The sequence below is a fragment of the Neolamprologus multifasciatus genome, chromosome 5, assembly GCF_963576455.1.
Source record: "Neolamprologus multifasciatus chromosome 5, fNeoMul1.2, whole genome shotgun sequence".
NCBI lineage: Eukaryota > Metazoa > Chordata > Actinopteri > Cichliformes > Cichlidae > Neolamprologus > Neolamprologus multifasciatus.
In genome coordinates, this window is record NC_140443.1 from 36096122 (window position 1) to 36117869 (window position 21748).

Genomic DNA, 21748 nt, shown 5'->3' on the forward strand with positions numbered 1-21748 from the left:
AAATGTCAACTTTATGCACTGAAAGCAGATGGCCCCGCCCCTCCCTGAGCCTGGTTCTGACGGAGGTTTCTTCCTGTTAAAAGGGAGTTTTTCCTTCCCACTGTCGCCAAAGTGCTGCTCATAGGGGGTCATATGATTGTTGGGTTTTTCTCTGTATCTATGAAGCGCCTTGAAGTGACTTTTGTTGTGATTTGGCGCTATATAAATAAAATTGAATTGAATTGAATTAAATTGAATTGAATTGAAAATCCTTAACGCAACACAGCATGCTCTGAGGGCTCTCTGAATAAACACAAATATGTACTTTTCTATGAATGCTGTGATCACAAAAACAATAAATTAAGCATGTGTTTTTGTTTTTTTGCTGTGGGAAATTAAAAGGACACAGGTCGCAGCTTTTTGGAGCTTGGTCCTAATTTCAAAGTCATTATATTCCACTTTAAAATGCCCCCAAGTAAAATCTCAAAGTCTTAAAATGTTTTATATCCCAATATTTTTTAAAAACTACTGTGCATCACTGCTTTCATGTTGACTCACCCTGAGGAAAGCATAGAGGCAGATAGACATCCAGTTGGTCAGCAGCTTCTCCACCACCGTCTCTGTTCTGCAGAGAATCACACACACGTGCAGCAGCGTTGCACAGCTTCTGAACATGCTAGAGACTCAATCTATGAGCAGCATCTTACCTTCGTAACATCAGTTTGGGGTTCTTGGCCACATACTGCTCCACCAGATCATTCAAGAGTGTCTTAAGGATGTCTGTGAAATACTCCAGCTTGCCATGAAGCGCCACCGTCAGCAGCGAAGCCACGTAGGCTCGGTCTCTGGGGGAGAAGGTGCGCTGGCTCTCCAGAGTATGGATGAACTGAGAGGAAAAGAGGAGATGAATCCTCGCTCTGCAAAGCTTCACTTTAGCTGTGATTGTGATAGCGGCTACCTTGGTGAGGAACAGCTTGCTGTTGAGCAGGTTGGAAAGCTGCACCAGGCCCTGCTCCACCGTCTGCCGCCGACACTCCTGCACATCCAGGTCTCGTCTCAGAGGAGACTCTCGGTGGCCGGGGAAGAAGATGCGCTCGGCATACATACGGTAGTCCAGGAAGGGGATGCCTGAGCCGACCAGGTCACTGGACATATCCATCATCTCCGTCATCAAGTCTGGATCAAAGTGATCAAGAACACAAAGGTCAGAGGCTGCTGCTGCAGGCCAGTGCCAGGAGGCACGAGCTTGTAAATAGCAGCTGGCAGAATAAAATCATCTGGGGGTCTCTGCTCTCAGCCTATCGCAACTATAGAGGTGAAGAAAACTGGTGAAACATGGGAAAAGGCCTCCTATCTCCCGTCTTCATTCAAAATTCAAATTCAAAATCCTGCTCCTCACATACAAGGTCTTAAATAATCAGGCCCCATCTTATCTTAATGACCTTGTAGTACCACATCACCCTATTAGAGCACTTCGCTCTCGCTCTGCAGGCCTACTTGTTGTTCCTAGAGTATTTAAAAGTAGAATGGGAGGGAGAGCCTTCAGTTTTCAGGCCCCTCTTCTGTGGAACCAGCTTCCAGTTTGGATTCAGGAGACAGACACTATCTCTACTTTTAAGATTAGGCTTCAAACTTTCCTTTTTGCTAAAGCATATAGTTAGGGCTGGACCAGGTGACCCTGAATCCTCCCTTAGTTATGCTGCAATAGATGTAGGCTGCCGGGGGATTCCCATGATGCATTGAGTTTTTCCTTTCCAGTCACCTTTCTCACTCACTATGTATTAACAGACCTCTCTGTATTGAATCATATCTGTTATTAACCTCTGTCTCTCTTCCACAGCATGTCTTTATCCTGTCTTCCTTCTCTCACCCCAACCAATCACAGCAGATGGCCCCGCCCCTCCCTGAGCCTGGTTCTGCTGGAGGTTTCTTCCTGTTAAAAGGGAGTTTTTCCTTCCCACTGTCACCAAAGTGCTGCTCATAGGGGGTCATATGATTGTTGGGTTTTTCTCTGTATCTATGAAGCGCCTTGAGGCGACATTTGTTGTGATTTGGCGCTATATAAATAAAATTGAATTGAATTGAATTCATACAGCCGCCGCTCTCTTTTTTGCTCATAATGCTGTACCTGTGAACTCTTTCTTGCAGCGGTCCCTCACACTGGTCTCCAGGTTCTCCAGTTGGATCTGGACCTTCTTATAGTCCCTAAGAGCCTGCTTACTCTTCCTCCTAACAGACGGGAAGAAGGTTTCACATACGATTAGTGGAAATCCAGTCAAATTGTGCAAGAAATTGATTCTGTGGACGGGTGTGTTTCATATTCAGATCAGCAGCATCTGTAATTCATTCAGTTCATTTTATCTGCTACAGAATTCTGGCTCAGTTGTTGGGGATTAAATAATTACTTCACTCAGTGACATTTAAATCAATTTATAACTTTCACGTAACGTATTTGGGTATTCTGGGGTTTTGCCTTTATTTGATTGGACGGAGGAAAGTGGGGAGAGAGAAAGAGCAGGTCCAGGGTCAGACTCAAACCTGGGCCTTGAGACATGATTGCATGTGCAAGTGGGTGACCTAAACTGGGACCCAGTACTGCTCATTTCTTTATGTGTGAGCAAACATGAATTCAGCATGTAGAGAACCATTGTAGCACTCATCTGCACACTCAACACACAAAACGTCTTGATGCATTCTCAATCATCCAGGAAAATAAATCTCCAAAAGTTGACTCTGTTCATCTGGACGTAGCGTTTTCTGGGAGAAACGTTTCGTCACTCAGCTGGAAAGGCACCTAAAGAAAGCTCCAGCCGATCCAGGAGAGAAGGACAACCGCTGCCCAAGCGAAAACCTGTAGTGATCCCATATGTGTCAGGAGTATCGGAACAGTTGAGACGCATTTTTTCGAAACACCGGGTCTCTGTGGCTTTTAAACCCCAAAACACGCTGCGCCAAAAATTGGTCCACCCCAAGGATCGGGTCCCCCGACACAAACAGAGTAACATAGTGTAGCTGTTAAGTGCAGGAGGATTGCCAGGATTTATACATCGGGGAAACCAAACAACCTCTGGCGAAGCGGATGGCACAACACAGAAGAGCTACCTCGTCAGGCCAGGACTCTGCAGTCTATTTACACCTACAGGCCAGTGGACACTCTTCAATGATGAGGATGTAACATCCTGGACAGGAAGGAACGCTGGTTTGAGGGCGGAGTCAAGGAGGCCATTTACGTGAAAAGGGAAAGACCATCTCTGAATCGAGGAGGGGCCTAAGAGTATATCTGTCACCATCTTACATGCTGTGATTGCAGCCATTCCCCAACTCTCTGTGAATGGTACTCATGACCATTGATCAGTGGGTTTTGATCAATGGTCATGAGAATTTGCATAATTAAGATTAAGGAACTGACCTCACAGCCCATTGTTCCTTCAGTGGGCTGGTTTCAGTCATTATGCAAATGTCCTGTTTATAAGATTGAAACCTGCAGTCAGCTGAGACTGAAGACGTCACCTGGATGATGACGAAACGTTTCTCCCACAAAACGCTACGTCCAGATGAACAGAATCAACTTTTGGACATAAACACACACAAACACAGACTCCACCCACTGACCTGTAAATAAGCACAATTATGAGCACAATGAGCACCACTATGGAGGCTCCAACTCCAACTCCAATCTGAGCCTCTAGTGGGAAGGTGGACAGGCTCAGGTTGTCATACTGAACCTTGCCGAGATAAAAGTTCAGGTTGCCCATCTGGACCTGAAATACACGTTAAATAAAAACGTGAGGTGCTTTCAAACTTGAGTGGCCCATCAGGCGCTCGCACGGTGGTGACTCATGTTCTCACAGTGAATTCGGGGAGATTGTCAGAGCCCTCTCGCTTCTTGCCGTTCGGTCCCGGTGCAGGCTGCTGTGGTGGTGGCTCACAGTACAGATGGTTGCTGGTCAGGGTTTTCACAGCACATACACCTTCTCCAATCAACACCACCACCTCCTCTTTAGTGATGGCTAGGTCCAGGTGTTCCCCCTGAGAACAGTAATAAGACATAAGAGGTATATGTTATGTCTGCTTATTCTGTCAGTACATAAATAAAACGGAAACATCGCTGCCTCTCCTCTCACCTCCAGCTGGATGAAGCTGCCTGGGTTATAGCGATATGCCTTAAGAGGGTCCTGTTGGTTCAGCGGTTGCAGGGTGGGGTTACGCTCATAGCTGAACGGCTCAGAGTTCAAACTGCTGAAGTCAAAGCGCAGATTGTCTAGCAAGAACTCCACTGTGACCTGTGACCACCAGATGGTGGAGTCCACCATCGGAGAGCGGCACAGGATGAGGGAGGAGGAGTTTACCTCGCAGCGCTCAACGAACTGATGAGAAAGGCAGATTTGGGTTAAAAGGTGTGAACGATCACTCGAATGAGCTGCTCTGTGCTGAGCAGCACGCACTCACCTGTTTGACGGAGCAGATTTGGTCTCCGGGACAGACGGGAACCATCCGAACCGACCTTCCCACGGTTTTCTTCCATCGCTCTTTGCTCCTCTTCCTCCGCCGTTTCCTCTTCTTGTTTTGGCTGACCGACTGGAAGCGGGAGAGCGTCACCACCATTCGGGGCTCCTGCACCACATCCAGGTTGGATCCAGACAGCTTGATCAGTCGACCGCCGCTGTAACAATCCAATCAACCAGAGGAGGTTAAATGTTGCTCAATCGCCCACGTAAGGAAATCCCAAAAAGGTGATTCTGTTTATCTGGACGCAGCAAATTGTCATGTTGATCAATGGTCAAGGATCTGACCTCACAGCTCATTGTTCATTCAGTGGTGCTTGTTTCAGTCATTGTGCAAAAGTACTGTGTATAAGGTTGCCGTGTAGTCACAGTTACAACCCGCAGCAGCTGAGACTGGATGAAAACGCGACGTCCAGATGAACAGAATCAAGTTTTTAGAGCTTCAGAGGTATGAATACGTTTTGAAGGCTGAATGTGTGCTTTTTGCAGATGATGTGGTTCTGTTGGCTTCATCGGGTGAGGGCCTCCAGCTCGCACTGGAGCGGTTCGCAACCGAGTGTGAAGCAGCGGGAATGAGGATCAGCACAAATCTGAGGCCATGGTTCTCAGCCGGAAAAGGGTGGAGTGCCCACTCTGGGTCGGGGATGAGTTCCTGCCCCAAGTGGAGGAGTTCAAGTATCTCGATTCACCGGTCGATCTACGTCCCTACCCTCACCTATGGCCACGAGCTGTGGGTAGTGACCGAAAGGACGAGATCGCGGATACAAGCGGCGGAAACGAGCTTCCTCCGAAGGGTGGCTGGCCTCTCCCTTAGAGATAGGGTGAGAAGTTTGGCCATCCGGGAGGGGCTCAGAGTAGAGCCGCTGCTGCTCCACATCGAAAGGAGCCAGCTGAGGTGGTTCGGGCATCTGACAAGGATGCCTCCTGGGCGCCTCCTAGGTGAGGTGTTCCAGGCATGTCCCACCGGGAGGAGGCCCCAGGGCAGACCCAGGACACGCTGGAGAGATTATATCTCTCGGCTGGCCTGGGAACGCCTTGGTGTTCCCCCGGATAAGCTGGAGGAGGTGGCTGGGGAGAGGGAGGTCTGGGCCTCTTTGCTTAGGCTGCTGCCCCCGCGACCCGGCCTCGGATAAAGTGGAGGAAGATGGATGGATGGAAATATATGTGAGGGCTTTCAGACTTACTGCAGGAAGCTCTTGGCTGGTTCGGCACGGGTGATGTTGGGGTTGTTGGTGTAGTGGTAGGCGGGGCTGCTGAGGCGACGCTGGACGCTGCCGTAATGCAGGGTGATGTGGTGGTCTCCTGTTTTATTACTGCTCCCTGTCACACACTGAACACTGTCACTCTGCACCTCTGACACACTGAGGGGGGAACAAAGAAATGATGAGATCCTGAGGTGACAAGAGGAGGTCAAAGGTCAGTCTGACCTTACAACCTTAAATGAAGAAAAACAGCACTGACTTTGCATTCACCACAAACAGGTGTGTCTTACATGTTACAGGGCACATCCCCGACAGTGATGGTAAGGTCAGCGGGGCGACCCGTTAGCAGGTGTTGGCCAGTGATATTCAGGGATGTTCCCCCCGCCTTGGGGCCTCTTTCAGGTGACACTCCCATCACAACTGGGTTCTAAGAAGAAGGAGAGCAGCTGTATTTCACAGTGTAACACAGCTGTTTACTTCCTGTTGCATATTAAGAAAGTCTGTCGATAGTGAGAAACAAGGACTTTTGGACTGGCTTGTGTCCTTTCCCAGTTTAACAAATCCAAGAACTTATTCTTACACTTGGATCCTCTCAGCCTCTCAATAAGACAGATCCAAGGAAATGTATGGTAAGAGATTCCAGTGTTTATGTTAAACGATTATTTAATATAGGGAGATGTATTTGCACAGATTTATTTAAAAATGTAGACTTGTTGAGAAATATTTGTGATTGCTGATCGTGTGGTTAAAATCAATTCATCTTAAATGGTTTAAGAATGGTACAACTGGGCAAAGATCTCTTGTTTCTTAGATGTGCGACTGCTAATATTGTATGAATTATATTGTTAAAGAATGCAGCTCACATTATGTTATCATGGATACGTGGACCAAAGAACAAACAGAAATAATCGCAGATGTTCTCTGCTTCAAACAGTTAGAACCACAATTTCATTATTTTATAAACAATTAATAAATAGAAAGAAGATTATACTAAACTTTCACCTCTTAAAGTTACATTTTTCTCTCAGCTTTGTAGGTTTTAGTGTCCTTTGATGCAACAAAAATTTCACAGACAGGTCAACAAAATCTAATTTACTCTACCTGAATTTATTATACCTGGTAGCTGAATTTCTGTCTGGAGAGGCCAAATTCTCCTCCATTCACTCTCACAGACACATGGCTCGTCTTTAATCCGCTGGCTTTGGTCATGCACACAATCCTGGAAGACCAACATTGCTCTTCAGAAAACCCAAGTCATGTTTCTGTAGTTTTCAGTACAAAAAGAGTCTGAGAAACAACAGTCGTGCGTGCATACCTAGAGGAGACCTCATACAGGTTGGAAATCACTGTGCAGGGCACGTCAGCTACTAACACAGACTGGACGATGTCTTCGGCCTTCTGACCCAGGTTGGAGCCGGAGATGGTCACCATGGTGCCTCCTTCCAACAGGCCAGAGAGTGGGTCGACCTGATGGAGGCAGGAACAAAAAATCCAAACAACCTTTCTAGTTTTTGACCGATGCAAAAGCATTCACAAAAGAAAAAACAGAGGTATAACCAAGTGTTTTATTACAATAAATGCAAAGCAAGTGGTGAAGCCACAAATGCGAACACATTTTTAACCCTGTAAGACCCAACCCATCAAAAATGTGCCCATCAGAAAAGTCTGATTATTTGGAACTGAGATGTTTATTATTATTATTTATTATGTCTGTAACTTCTGTCGGTGCTGTGCTTTTTTGGAAACCGAATTTCCCAGAGGAACCCACCCGAGGGATTAATAAAGTTTTATCTTATCTTATCTTATTAACCCTTATAACAAAATCCACAAAGGTTTTTTTGCTATATCATGTTGTGAATGATATTTTTATTGTATCACATTTGATACAATAAAGAGTTTTTGGGCAACTTTTTGTTAACAACAATGTTAATTTTAGACAAAAAAAAACGTTTTGTCCATAACATTTTGAAATCATGGCAAGTATTGATCACATTGATGAGAGAGGTCTCAGAAACTCACGTATCAAATATGATACAAAGGGCATTATAGGGTTAAATTCAGTGCAACTTACACTTTGAGGGCATTATTATCACTGACGTTTAACACAGAGAAATACTGATCAACCAAAAACTTCAGAGCAGGACTATCAGTACAATTTCCCTCAGAACCTTAAAGTACGTGAGCAACAGCTGTGTCACAATCTTTAACAGCTAATAATTCATTTTCCAAAATATAAACGGATGTAAACTCCGCATATCTTGTGTCTTGTTAAAGTTAACATCTGCTACACATATACTGCTTCATAACGTGGTCAGTCTGTGTCCAAGTAACCCCTGTGAGCCAAAAGCTAGAAAGAAAGCTTATTTTGAAGGCATAAAATCAGACTTGTGTTTGTACATTTAGCACTCAGGTCATTGGGAAGCTTTATTTAAAGAGGATCTGCTGTTTTTCCTCATTTTCTATCAGACATACTGATCCAGTTTTTACTTTTTTCTACTCTTGCCTCTGTATGATGTTAAAGAAAAGGGATATCGTCAATTTTGTTTTCCCATTTCCGACCGACAGCTCTGGCTTTGAGCAAAGAAGAGCGTCCACCTGCTGTTCAAACTTCTGAGGGGCAGCCAATCAGTGGCAAGTTGGTCTAAAGCTTAAACAGGTGAAGTGATGAGCTGCACCAAGGCCTAGTGTAAGATAAGGATGTATTATATCTTCGAATAATGACTCCACTAGAACAGCGGTCCCCAACCCCCGGGCCTCGGACCAGTGAGTCGTTTGGTACCGGGCCGCGAGAGTTGAGGCTCAGGTGTGAAATGTCTGGTTTTCAGGGTTTTTATCAGTTTTCAGCGTTATTTTGTTATCGTTTTTATCGTTTACTCGGTTTTCCTGGGTCTTTTCACGTGTTATGAATAAATCTTCTTTTTTCGGTACCGGTACTAGTTTTATTTTGTTGTATTTATCCGCGACACCTTAAAGGCCGGTCCGTGAAAATACTGTCGGGCATAAACCGGTCCGTGGCGCAAAAAAGGTTGTTCATGGCTGATCATTAATTTTCTTGTAATTCTGGGACAATAAGTAGTAAGTGAGAGTGAAAACTTGACAATAAAGCCTCCAATTATGATTCTAAGCAGTTCAAATATAAATCCCAGTGCACTGTATTATTTCCCACACTCTGAACACTCACAGAGTGAATGACGGGAGCAGGGCACGTCTGCTGCACAGGTTCACTGCAGGAGTTTGAAAACAGGCAGCTGGCCTGGGGACCACCACACCACGCACAGCCGTATTTTGGGTCTGCTGTGTGGCAACGGCTGCAGTCAGATCGACCCACAGAGCAGTTGTACAGAGTCACTGAAAGCAGAGTAGACAGAGGAGCAGCAGACAGTTAACATGTGCTCGTAATGAAAACTTTAACAGCAAACAAACTTAATGTGACCTTACCATAGAGATCACGAGAAGTGTCTACATGGAAGGTGTCCCTCCTCTTCACGTACACCAATGCATTATACTCCTGCACTGCAGCAGAGTATGTGTACTGGACACAAGAAAAAGGTCCCATTAAAACTAATTATTCATTATCAGTTACACTGCAGACAAGCGCTGCTTTACAAACACAGGTAGCAGAAGAAGGGAAATGTTCATCCTGCCCGGGGAGGGGGAACCGGCCTTTATTTAGTTTTACTTTTGCCTTTATTTAATACTGAAGGTAGTGATTTTATGAAGGTACTAATCCCTTTATAAACAATATCCGACCTGGTGTAGCTGACATGTGATGTCAAAGCTCGATGGGTTCATGTCATCTGGCTCCACGTAGGCGTCTACCACCACCGTCTGCCCTTCAATAACCAACACACACTCGTAGTCCAGCTCTGCATCCTGAACACACAAACACTGCATGAAAGCGTACACTGGGCAGGCAGCGAACAGGCTCGATGTGTGCCGTACCTGATACAGATGGAGGTTATGTGCCAGTAAAGTGATCTTTCTCTCCACTCTGACAGGGAGCAGAGACGAACCCTGGACCTTCTCCACACACGGACAAGCTGAGGAACCCCAGCTGACATACGAGCCCTCGTCCCCCTGCAGGAGCACAGATCACACGTGTTTATATTCACAAACACGCAACATTTACAGCGAGGTGGATCGAACAAACCATTTAATATATTCATTCTTGTTCAGGGTCAGTTTTTACTTTCCCACAAGGGATTGCAATTGATTTCAGTCAGATGTAGGGAGTCGTGGGGGGGTGTCGGGATGGGGGCGTGCTCAAGGTGGTGAAGATAATGTAATGAAAGAGAGAGAGTCTGGAAAAAGGAAAGGTGAAGGTATTTAGAGAAAAGAACAACTGCTGCAAGTCAGGAGCAGCCGGGTTTCTTGAAGTCAGTCTGTGCAGTGAAAGGATACAGATTCCAGGTGTGAGACGGAAAAGGAAATGCAGGGAAAGAATGAGAGACTAGGGAATCAGTCGTGAGCTTTGTTCCTATAGTAGGACTCCAGTCAGGAGCTGGAAGCACGGGGAGGGTGCTCACTCTTTCCAAGAAGAAGAAGAAGAAGAAGAAGCAGGAGGAGGATTGAGGCGGCTGAACTCACCGGGAGGAAGCCATCAGCTGAATCATACTGGTAGTCCAGCTCTGAGTCAGCATTCAGCAACTGGGGAGGGTAGGACTGGGACATGCGGTCAACCTCCCCATCACCTGAGAGCACGGTGGCAGCTGAAAATGTCGCCGTGTCGTTTTCTGCCTGGACAGCACCCTCAGTGGAGTTTTCTGCTTCCTTTCGCCAGAGGGGCAGCTCAGAATCAGCAGCTGGGCTTCCTGCCTCAGTGTGCAAGTCCTGCAGTGGTACCAGTGTGGGTGTCTGGGGCGAGTCCAAGGAAAGGGAAGGCTCAGAATCGGCCGGTTCACCCATATGGAAGAGTGTGGGCGGGGGGAAGCCAGGCAGCACCATGGTGGGAGCCTCTGCCAGGGTCAGCGCTTCTTTGGCTGCCTGCCGTTCGCTGGGGGGTGAGGCCGTCACCACCTCCGGTGGCGAGGAGTCTGGGATCATCAGAGGCACGACAGGGTCCAGGTCCCCACTGAGACCATCAGCCACGGTGACGGGCATCAGCTCCGCCGTGGCCATCGTGACACTCTGTGTAGCTACAGCATCTTCCAAGAAACTGTGTGTGACAGTCTCAGAGGCTTCACTCGCTTCTTCTTCTCTGGTGGTGACCTCCAGGCCTGGAGAGGTGCTGGGTGGTAGAGTGGGAGGCTGAGGGGGCAGCGTAGTGCCCGGGTGGGTTGGCTCATGGCTGGTACTGGTGTGTGAAAGAGTAGGCGTTGTTAACTCAGTGGTAGCTATGGTGGTGGCGGCTGCGGTTGTTGTTGTCGTCGTGGCAGTAGTTGGCGTGGTGGGAGGAGTTGTGGGGGTAGCTGTTGTGGTAGTGGTGGCTGTGATGACTTTAATAGTTTTGGTTGTAGGAGGAGAGGAGGTGGGTAGTTTAAACTGGGGGAGGAGGAGGAAAAGATGAGGAGAGGGTGAGGCAGAAGGAAAAAATAAAGAGGAAAAATCAAGGAAAAAAGACAGACCATGTGACCTGCTGTTAATATGGCTCATGACACCTGAAAGAGTGATCTGTGTTAGCAGCACTGATTTTAACCCAGCTGTCTTAAAATGCCTCTGGGCAACAAAACAAACGACTAATGTCAGTCAGTTTTACTGCCCACAGCCTCTAAAAGGTTAAACAAGAGCAAAGTGTAACGACAGTGCAGCTGTTCTTCAGTTCAGGACTCCACAGGAAACATCTTTGGCTTATGGCTGATGAACTGACTGATGAATGCAAATGAAGCTCCAGTTTAAACTGGTGACCAGTCGGTGCTTTTCCTACAACGTGTGCGTGTGACATCACGCTGCAGCTTACGTGTTGGTTGTAGATGATCACTCCCTCCTCACAGGTGGGCTTGTGGGTACACGCGTGCTGGTGGACGCACCAGTTACAGCCCCATCGGCTTAAAACACAACCGCGGCATCTGCACACAGACGGGATAGAAGTTGCCTTAGCGACTGTACGAGCCTCTTTTCAAGATGAGAGGCAAACAGTGATGCAGGATTAGGAGCTGTGAGGAGAGCAGCTCTAACAGAAGCAGATCTAACTGCTGGAAGTCTCACGGATTAATCAACACGCACCAATCGGAGCGTGTGCGTAATTTATGACAACACAGGTTATTATTAACTCCTAAATACAATGAAAGACACACTACAATCATTATAAGACATATTTAGTGAAACAGGATGTACATGCAAGTCTGGAGATTTATTCAAGTTTTAAAGATTTTAAATTTCTTTTATGTACAAACTGAAACCCAGTGCAACCTCTGACTGTTTTTTGGCTTCATGTGAAGCTTCATGTGAACTTGTGTCTTTCATTATATGTCTTTCATAATGCATCTGGCATTATGAGCCGCTGCTCATAGATGCATTACTCTGATATCTGATTGTTGTAGTTCTACCTGCACGACCCAATTTCAATAAAACTTGCCAAGTAAGCGAGCCTTACTTGGCTTGAACGGGAATTAAAAAGCGGACAGTGAGTGGGCGGAAATACAGACACAGATATAATAATGAAGGGTGCAAGGTGAACTGATGGAGGGACAAAGAGTGACCTGGGTACTAAACAGAGAAGCTCAGACTCTGATGGTGAGAGAGACTTGATTAAAGGGTCTGCAGCGAACAGCACAGATCAGGAGGAGACAGAGAGCACAGCTGATTAATCATCGGCGATAACTCACGGCTGGCTGCCAGACAGCTGCTTAACGGCCGTGCAGTCGTAGAAGGTGAAATCCCTCGCCGTGACCGTGACGTCGCCAAAACGTAGAGACAAGGTGACTGTGACAAAATCTGAGAAGAAAACACAGAGAGGAGCACAGCCTGAGGAAAGAGAACATAACAAGTTTCTGCACAGAGCGCTGAGGGAGCAGAGTAAGAAAAATATTTGGTCAGGCTTACCGTCTCTGATCCACCGAGTCTCGAGAACGAGCTGCACAAGTCGAGGGAACATAGAGGCCTAATGAAACCCATGTGCACCATCCTTGGGGTGCACAAGGACGGTGACAAACAAACACAGCAGCTTCCCTACAAATGTTCAGTTTGATGGATGTTTAAAACGGAGAGAGTTGTGTACCACATCTATCTCCTCATAAAGAGCAGAAACTGATCAAAAGGACTCAAAGTCCTGACCTGAGCAGTTTCCTTAAACGAGTACAGAGTCTGTTTGGGGAGCTGGAGAGAAAAAACCCAGTTTGTGTCACCATTCATTAAACTGTGTTTACTGTACCTACTGAGATGTGTGTTCAAAGGCTTCCTTTAGAGCTGCTCATTCAAGTTACATACAGTAAGTGAGGGATTGAACTTATTTGGTTCAGCTTTGGAAAGGCAAGAAGAAAATTAGCTCACTTAACCAGAAAAAGACAATCGACCATCTGAGACAGTAAATTAAGGAAGAGTCACAGACAGGACCTTCTGTAGCCTTTAAGGCCTGTTTGAGGGAGACTTTCATCTTGTTAGGACTTGTTGTGATGAGGACACGGCAACTTTCAGCCAAAATGAGAACTGATCAAGAAAAAAATGTTAAACTGTGCCACGTTTGACTCCGATGAACAGCTGTTGAGAGAGACCAAGAACGGACATACGAGATTTCTTTGATCACTAGTAACAACACTGTCACAGACTCCAAACACTCGATTACACCGATGTTGTGCCACAGCTCCTAGTTTGAGGCTAATACACAATATTTATGGAGCAATTATCAGTGTATTTACAACAAAAATGTCAGAATATAACTGTAACCCGACTGATTCCTCTTGAGCCCTGCACCCTGAGAACAACAACAAACTGCAAGTTTCAGGAATGCAGACATGGGAAGCACGCTCTACGTGAGAGTTTCTCTCATAATATGAATGTTTGGGTGAATGTGTACAGAGGCTTCAGGTTTTCTTTTTTATTTACAGTCTCCTCATTACCGCTGACTTACAAGTAGGGATGGGAATCGTTTAGGTTTTATCCGATACCAGTACCAAACCGGTACTTTTGAAACGGTGCCGGTGCTTAAACGGTGCTCAAACCGGTGCTCAAAGAATGGAGAACACAAAATTGGTCCAAAAACCTCTCATGTTCAGCTGTTTTTTTTGTAAAAAGATAACAATGTTAGCCTTTTCTGCAGCTATGGGGCATATATGGTATCACTCTGGGCTGGAAGCAGCTTAAACAATGGAAAAAACACAAACTTTGTCCAAAAACCTCTCATGTTTAACTGTTTTCCACTTTTTCTTTGGTCATTTTAGCCTTATTGGCCAGGGTGAAGGGAGTATCTGCCATCAAACAAGAAGACAGCTGCATGTAGCTATGATGGTGTTTGCTAGTTCACCTTACATGTGGTTAGCCTACTCAACATAAATTACACACGAACAACATTAAGCTACTCGCTAGAGGTGGGAATCACCATACATCCCACGATACGATATTATGACAATACTTAACGCATGATACGATATTATTGCAATTTTTAAAAATATTTTGCGATATTCAGATTCTGTACATAAAGGTAAACTTTATCAATATTCATTTTCTCTAATATCAAAGTCTCACACTCAGTCTTTCTCTCATTTCAGTTTTATTGTTGACAAACTGAACGGTTTGTATTACAGTCTAGTCCAACTTAACTGAATCAACCATCTGGTACAATTATAGCTATTCTGAACTATGCAGTTTATGAAAACTATGCAGCCCCTTCAGCAACTGAAGAATTTGAAAGTAAATTAAAACAAAATATAATTTTACATTAAATAAAAAAGTTTTAAACTTAATTAAAATAAAACATGTCTTAAATTAAAATAAGTAAACTGTCATGTTTATTGCTGCCAAAAACAAATTAAACACATTTGGACAGTGAAGGAATGTCAGGATTCTTGCTCAGAAAAAGGATCAACATGCTCTGAAGTCAGAGCACAAAAACCTTTTTTGTAACAAAATATCGATTTCTGCTGTCCCTGTATCGATACATTATTAGCAAACAAAATATCACCATACTACACAGTATCGATTTTTCCCCCACCCCTACTACTCACGCAGAGAAGAACGGCTGCTGCTGCATCATCATCATCATCATTTCTGCTACACTGGCAGGGCTAGGGGCCAGGACTCTCCTCTTCGGGTTTTTGGGGGATGTTGCTAACTCCGGGTCGATAACAGGCACCACACCCGCAGTAGATGTGCTCGGTGTGAGGTCTCGCAGCAAGCTATCAAATACGGCGCATTTCTCGGCTTTTAACAAAGTGCTATACGTCGCCAGGTGTTTCATCAGATTTGAGGTGTTACCTCCTTTGACAGTATCACAGTATCAGCTTAAAGCACTTGTTGCAGCTGCTGAGTTTGCATCTTTTGCTGTGAAGTACAGCAAGACTTTTGACCGCTTCGCCTTGGACATTTTTAATCTGTAGCTCTGCTCTAAAAGAACGTACGTACCTGGACCCGCCTACTACGCTTGCAAAGGTAAAATGATTGGCTAGAATCTAAAGTGTATGACATCTCAGGGAAAAAAAGCACCAAAATGTGCCGTTTTTCGGTCTGGTTACTACCGTTTATGCCAGATACCAGTACCCATCCCTACTTACAAGCAGCCTTCACTGCACCAGACAGTCACCAAATGAGGAAACAAAGCACGTATTTCAAAGCAAGCAGTCCGTGGATGAAACCGGTTTATGCTTTCAAATACAGATTACTCCCTGCTGTGTAAGATGGCCTAGAAAAAATAGATTTGGTTAGCCATTTTTTTCTAGGCCATTCACTGACATAATAATTGAACTGTAAATGGCATGTCTGGTCTGGTCATGTAAATCCTCCGGGGTGCAGGAAAATCCTCCAATCACAAAGTTGAAACATGCAAACGAGTGAATAAACGCCAACAGCATCAGATCTGCAGGGAAAAAACCCCCAAAAGAAAACACTCACCTTGTCCTCGAGAAACCAAAGGCACCCTGCTGGTGTCGGGAGAACGGCAGGTGACCCCGGTCTCTGTGATGGTAGCAGGAGCGTGGCTGTCCTGGAAGAAGCAGGAGTACAACTCCCCGTTTTCTAACACTGGAAGTCTCGGGATGGACAGAGACACCTGAGAGAAATACACAACTGTCATGAGCTGCTGACAATGTGGGACAGACCTGTGCCGAGTACAGTGAAGGTCATGCTGAGAGTAAGCGATTAAGCTGTCTGAACACATAAATCCTATCTGTTCTTTTGTAAACGTCCATGTGGAATAATTAGATTTGAAAACTAAATTGCACTCGCCGCTGATGGAGCATGAATCATACTGACAAAGGTTTGGTTTTATGTTTGGCTCCAGCTGCTGTGTTGCTCACTCACGTCATGTTTCTGCTCCTGTAGTGCCGGGCGTCTCAAGGACAGGCAAAATTAATGCATTAGATACTGTAACAATAACCCCATGAATAGACCTCCATCATGAATACAAAGAGGAGCTGCCAACTAAAACAAACCTCCTGTAAACCAATAGATTTCTGTCAGTTCATCAGAGCTAATCTGTATGAGCTGATAGTCAGTTTCACCACACTGCACGCTCGTGTCACATGAACATCGCATGTACAGAGCTGCTGTGGTCCTTAGCATTGATTCCCAGTTTGAATCCATGGCCTGGTTATTTTTTGTTATCCACTGGATCAGTGGGCTTTTCTTTAGCCACTTGTATCTCACAGAGTAGAAATGCTGCACGAGGAGCCTGTTACAAAACTAGCTCCCTAATTGGTCAGTATTAAAAGTTGTACCATGTGTGAGCTGCCAGAAGAGAAGATGATCCTCGCTGCCACTCCTGTAGCTGTCAGGGCTATCACACCACCAGCTATAGGTACATTTAACTCATGCAGCTCCATGTTACAATATTATTATTACATTAGTAATAAATAGTTACATTTCCATTTATATCCTGTAGAACTAGAAACTATTTAGAGCCAGGCAAACACAGGCTGATGGGAGAAACCACAGTGTGTCTGTGTTTCTGTCGCTAGGACATGACAGGACAAGCCAGTCACTATCTCTTCTTGATACCCTCACACTTAAACCCACTGACATCGTACCCACATGCCCAGGTACACCAAATCTAGCAGCTCAACTGATAAGGGATAACGTTGGAGTGTTTTGGTATGTGAGGAGACAGAGTGGGGATATCTACAGATTCTGTCATGAAGATTTTCTGCAGAGAAACTTGATGTGGATGATCATGTAGAGTCAACAGAAACCACAAAAAGAAATGTGGATCTGTAAACAAAGACCGTCATCCTCAAATCCGTTCTGTTTTGTTTTGCATCTCGACTAAAGGGAATGTAGACCTACCATCTTGCTCTCCTCCCTGCTGAGATTGGAGGGGACGAGGTCCTGGACCACCAAACACTGCTGCTCCATGTCAAAACTCCACAGCCATTGCCCTGGGTAGCTCCCACGAGCACACTGTGACTGCAACACACACCTGCAGGGAAAGTTAATTATATTCACTGTTTTGCAAGCTGAAGCAAGGCTCCCTAACTCCATTATACATGTCAAAAACACAAGCAGAAGTTTCTATCTCGATTTAAACTAAATGTGACTGAACCTGTTAGTAGTGGGAATGTACAGTGACAACACAAAAAGCAGAATTGCTCATCTTGTTCAAATAAGATTCAGTCCAGTAGTTTTTTATTTAAATAAACAGATAAATACTGAAGTAGTTAACGTGCTAAAGCTTGTAGGGCAGGTGGTAAGGAGGAGAAAGCAGGGAAGGAGAGTCTGACAGCACAGAGAGAGGTACTTTAATCATATTCAGACACAATCCCACCGGAGCAAACCGACTTGGCAAAACACTTCAAAAACTAACAAGCAACCAGGAGGTTTCTTGTTTGCTACCATTTTCCTCACATGCTTGCACTGATCTTTAAGTAACAAGCAATAAATCTGGCTCATAATACATATAATGATGTAAAACCTGAGCAAACACTGTAAGAACGTTTGCTTATCAAAGAAACTAACAAACCCCTTAATTTGTCTGGTATCATGTAGCCTCTGATGCTAGCTGATAGCTAACTGTAAACATACAGGTAGGTGCAAACTCAAAGCTGAAACTTTTTCTGCAACAAAACTAATTTCTTAAAGTTTAATGAGAATTAACTGGAGGTGTTGCTATTAGCATCTCTTCCAAAAGTCATGTGAGTTCATGTTGGCCTTTGGGCCGTTTTCAAAGTAGAAGTAAATCAACGTCAGCCAACTTTGGAGAAATGTCATTTTGCTTTAATTTAAGGTTCTTTTTTAAAGCCGTGTAATCCCACCGGCAACAATTGTTGCTGTTTTAATGCCTGTTACATTAACAAAATTAAACATACTGTGTGTGGGGTAAGTCAGTAAGGAGTAAAATGCATGATCTTATTTTGCTGGGAAACATTTGGGATTAAATGGATTAATTTAGACTTTTTCTGGATGTTGAAACTCACAAACTCATCTCTTACATCACAAAGTGTCAAACGTGTGATGACTGTGGCTGCTGCTAAGGTCATTTAAACATTTTAAAAAAGAAAGAAAACACATTTCTGCACTTTTGGCATTTTCTTGGTTTATAATTATATTAATAAACAATAAAATGAAGCAGTCTGAACTGTTGTCTTTTATATTTAGTGTAGCCATAACTGCTGATATCGATCTCACCTTCCCTCCAGGACACACCAGCCACAGTAAGGGTCGTGGGCCAAGAGGCAGGAGTGGCAGTCTGGATGCTGCTGACACTCGGCCACTGGCCTCTTCTGCAGCTGGAACCAGGACAACACAATCAAGTTCAGTCATGCAAACCATCCACACTAAGCTCCTAAAAGCTCCTGATTTTAAAAAAAAAAAAAAGATGAGAGAATAGGCAGCCCAGATTTCCCAGTGGTCATTAAAATAATCCCAAATACATGCTGCTTTAGCAGAAGAAGTGAGGCTGGGTTAAACACAACAAATGATTTATCTGTAAAGAAATGAGGTTATAAGAGTTCAGTTACTGTGTGTGTACCATGTTATGGGTCATGATGAAGAGATGTTCCTGTTTCTGATCCAGGATGAGGTCTGAGCTGATGGCTGCATTCTGCTGTATGGGGATCACAGAGTACTCCTCCACCTCACCGTTTGGCCCCAAGAACACCTGCAAACATAAACGATTAAATAACAGGTGAACAGGCTGCTGACATGAATATGCATCTCTTCACATGGTCGGTTTTAAAAAAGGAAAGTGCAATTATAATGAGAACATAAAAATAAACAGCTTATTTTCCCGTTTTATTCAAAGATGGAACTGCAAATCCTTCAATTTAACTGTTTGTCAAACTGGTAGCTCAAAATGGTCTTTTTTTAACACCATCCTGACTGTGAAGCACGGGGGTGGCAGCATCCTGCAGACTGGTGCACTTCACAAAATGAGCCTTCAGTTTTCAGGCCCCTCTTCTGTGGAACCAGCTTCCAGTTTGGATTCAGGAGACAGACACTATCTCTACTTTTAAGATTAGGCTTCAAACTTTCCTTTTTGCTAAAGCATATAGTTAGGGCTGGACCAGCTGACCCTGAATCCTCCCTTAGTTATGCTGCAATAGACGTAGGCTGCCGGGGGATTCCCATGATGCATTGAGTTTTTCCTTTCCAGTCGCCTTTCTCACTCACTATGTGTTAACAGACCTCTCTGTATTGAATCATATCTGTTATTAACCTCTGTCTCTCTTCCACAGCATGTCTTTATCCTGTCTTCCTTCTCTCACCCCAACCAATCACAGCAGATGGCCCCGCCCCTCCCTGAGCCTGGTTCTGCTGGAGGTTTCTTCCTGTTAAAAGGGAGTTTTTCCTTCCCACTGTCGCCAAAGTGCTGCTCATAGGGGGTCATATGATTGTTGGGTTTTTCTCTGTATCTATGAAGAGCCTTGAGGTGACTTTTGTTGTGATTTGGCGCTATATAAATAAAATTGAATTGAATTGAAAATACATCATTAGCCAGGAAGTTGAAGGAAGCTTGGGTGCAAATGTATCTTTCAAATGGACAATGACCCCAAGCATACCTCCAAATGAGTTACAAATGTCTTAAGGACGACAAAGTCAAGGTGCTGAAGTGGCCACACAAAGTCTCAATCCCAGAGAAAATTTGTGGGCAGCACTGAAAAGGCAAGAAGGCCCACAAACCTGACCCAGTTACACCAGTTCTGTCGAGAGGAGTGGGCCGAGATCCCAGCAAACTGCTGCAGAAAGCTTGTGGAGGGATACGGGAAACAGTTTTGGTGTAATTCTCCCAAATACAAAGGAAAGTAATAAAAAACACATTTTTTCTCTCCTTATTCTGACAGTGAATATTTATGGAGCTGAAACAAAAAAGTTTGTGTTTTTTCTGAAGTTTATATAAATATCCGGTTTCAACTGTATGTTTCTGTGATGGTTAATCCACCAGCACAAGCTCTTTAATCAAAATGATATTTTTAAGGCTAAAAAATTATTATAGCTCAAAACGGTCTTATTAAGGTTTCTGATATTGAAAGGTACTCTGGATTTTTTGCAGTTAGTTGTAAATCTTTAAAACATTTCATTATTGCTAAAATATTTTTCTAAAGCTGCAGATTCAGACGCCTTTTTTATTCCACACGTTCCAGTCAAAACCTGATAATTACATCACCCACACTGTAAATCAGCCACAGTTCTGATATTGTTGTACCTGCAGTGCCTGATGACCTGACTTCTTTCTGTTTACATCAGCAGTTCCTCCTTTTATAGTTTCCGTTGATTCAATGGAAGAACTCATTTAATGGAAGCAGCCTAATCTAGTTTAACAATTATATGAATCTAAATGGTCGTGTCAGGTATTAAATATATCAAGGCCAACACAACTGATGAGAAACGAAGGTCTGACAGACGACACTGACTCATTCAAACAGTTAACAAGGTTGAGGAGGTCTCTGCAGTCCATCAGTGTGCTGGCTCTACGGCTGCTGTAATGTAGGTTAACACGAGCCTGACCGACTGCTCCACATCAGCAGTTTGACATCATTTACAGCAGCCTGAACATCAGAGTCATTCCACCCAGTGCCACAGTCACATATTTCATGTGAAAGGAACAGAACAACACCTCAGCTCAGATACTCGTCGCTCTCCTCATTCACACACTTGTGGAAAGTCTCCGTCTTTTTCCAAAAACAGATTTATCTCTAAACACAGCAGCCATCAGGTCAGAAACTGGAGCTGTTCTCACAACAGGAACAAGAGAGGCAACATTTTCACACTATCAGACCTCAGTTACTGGGACACTTGCCAGGTTTAACTTCTACTTCAACTGGGTGAGATATTTTCACCAGTGTAGAGCTGCCGTCTGTAACTGGTCACCAGCAAGAAACTCTTACATCAGCAGCCTCTAGAGATTCAGAAATGATGTGGGTGGCAGTGGGTGGAACCTGTGAGAAACACCCCAGTGTGAGCTCGTCCATCTCTCAAACTGACCGACACCACATCAGAAGGCTGTTTGCATATCACACTTAAACTACCAACATGACTTATCAAACCAAAGGTTAACTTGTTTGTGTTGGGCTATTTTTCAACCTTTGAGTGTGAACACATCAGATTTGTTCAGAGTGAATGATACTAGCTTTGATGTTTTTATATTTATTTATGAAAGTTTAGGAGGTGAAGTTCACTCCACACATTGTGTTACATCAAACAGATGCAGAGATCACACTGTGACCAAAGCACTGGTCGAAGAGCAGTACAGTCTCTATGGGTGAAGACAGCACGTAAACAAAGCTACAGTGCATATGTGAAAATGGCTACAAAGGTTTGTCCATCCACACATATTTCCATCCATCCATCTTCATCTGCTTTATCCGAGGCCGGGTCGTGGGGGCAGCAGCCTAAGCAGAGAGGCCCAGACCTCCCTCTCCCCAGCCACCTCCTCCAGCTTATCCGGGGGAACACCAAGGCGTTCCCAGGCCAGCCGAGAGATATAATCTCTCCAGCGTGTCCTGGGTCTGCCCCGGGGCCTCCTCCCGGTGGGACATGCCT

General features: G+C 44.6%; 1 protein-coding gene across 2 annotated transcripts in view; it reads right to left on the reverse strand.

Moving 5' to 3' along the window:
- Window positions 1-21748, reverse strand: part of plxnb1b (plexin b1b) — a 109004-nt gene that overhangs the window by 10632 nt on the left and 76624 nt on the right. Inside the window, exons 5-27 of one of the 2 annotated variants that reach the window (XM_085161044.1) lie at window positions 18738-18866; window positions 18395-18495; window positions 17057-17189; window positions 15668-15824; window positions 12451-12559; window positions 11583-11691; window positions 10274-11167; window positions 9629-9763; window positions 9437-9559; window positions 9125-9218; window positions 8868-9034; window positions 7002-7153; window positions 6803-6905; window positions 5977-6113; window positions 5669-5845; window positions 4429-4642; window positions 4104-4346; window positions 3829-4008; window positions 3592-3740; window positions 2108-2208; window positions 938-1155; window positions 687-865; window positions 538-604 (exon numbers count right to left, since the gene is read on the reverse strand). In XM_085161044.1, coding sequence (XP_085017170.1) covers window positions 538-604; window positions 687-865; window positions 938-1155; window positions 2108-2208; window positions 3592-3740; window positions 3829-4008; window positions 4104-4346; window positions 4429-4642; window positions 5669-5845; window positions 5977-6113; window positions 6803-6905; window positions 7002-7153; window positions 8868-9034; window positions 9125-9218; window positions 9437-9559; window positions 9629-9763; window positions 10274-11167; window positions 11583-11691; window positions 12451-12559; window positions 15668-15824; window positions 17057-17189; window positions 18395-18495; window positions 18738-18866 — 4071 coding nt within the window. The remainder of the gene's footprint in view (window positions 1-537; window positions 605-686; window positions 866-937; window positions 1156-2107; window positions 2209-3591; window positions 3741-3828; window positions 4009-4103; window positions 4347-4428; window positions 4643-5668; window positions 5846-5976; window positions 6114-6802; window positions 6906-7001; window positions 7154-8867; window positions 9035-9124; window positions 9219-9436; window positions 9560-9628; window positions 9764-10273; window positions 11168-11582; window positions 11692-12450; window positions 12560-15667; window positions 15825-17056; window positions 17190-18394; window positions 18496-18737; window positions 18867-21748) is intronic. The other variant, XM_085161045.1, reaches the window with a different exon arrangement.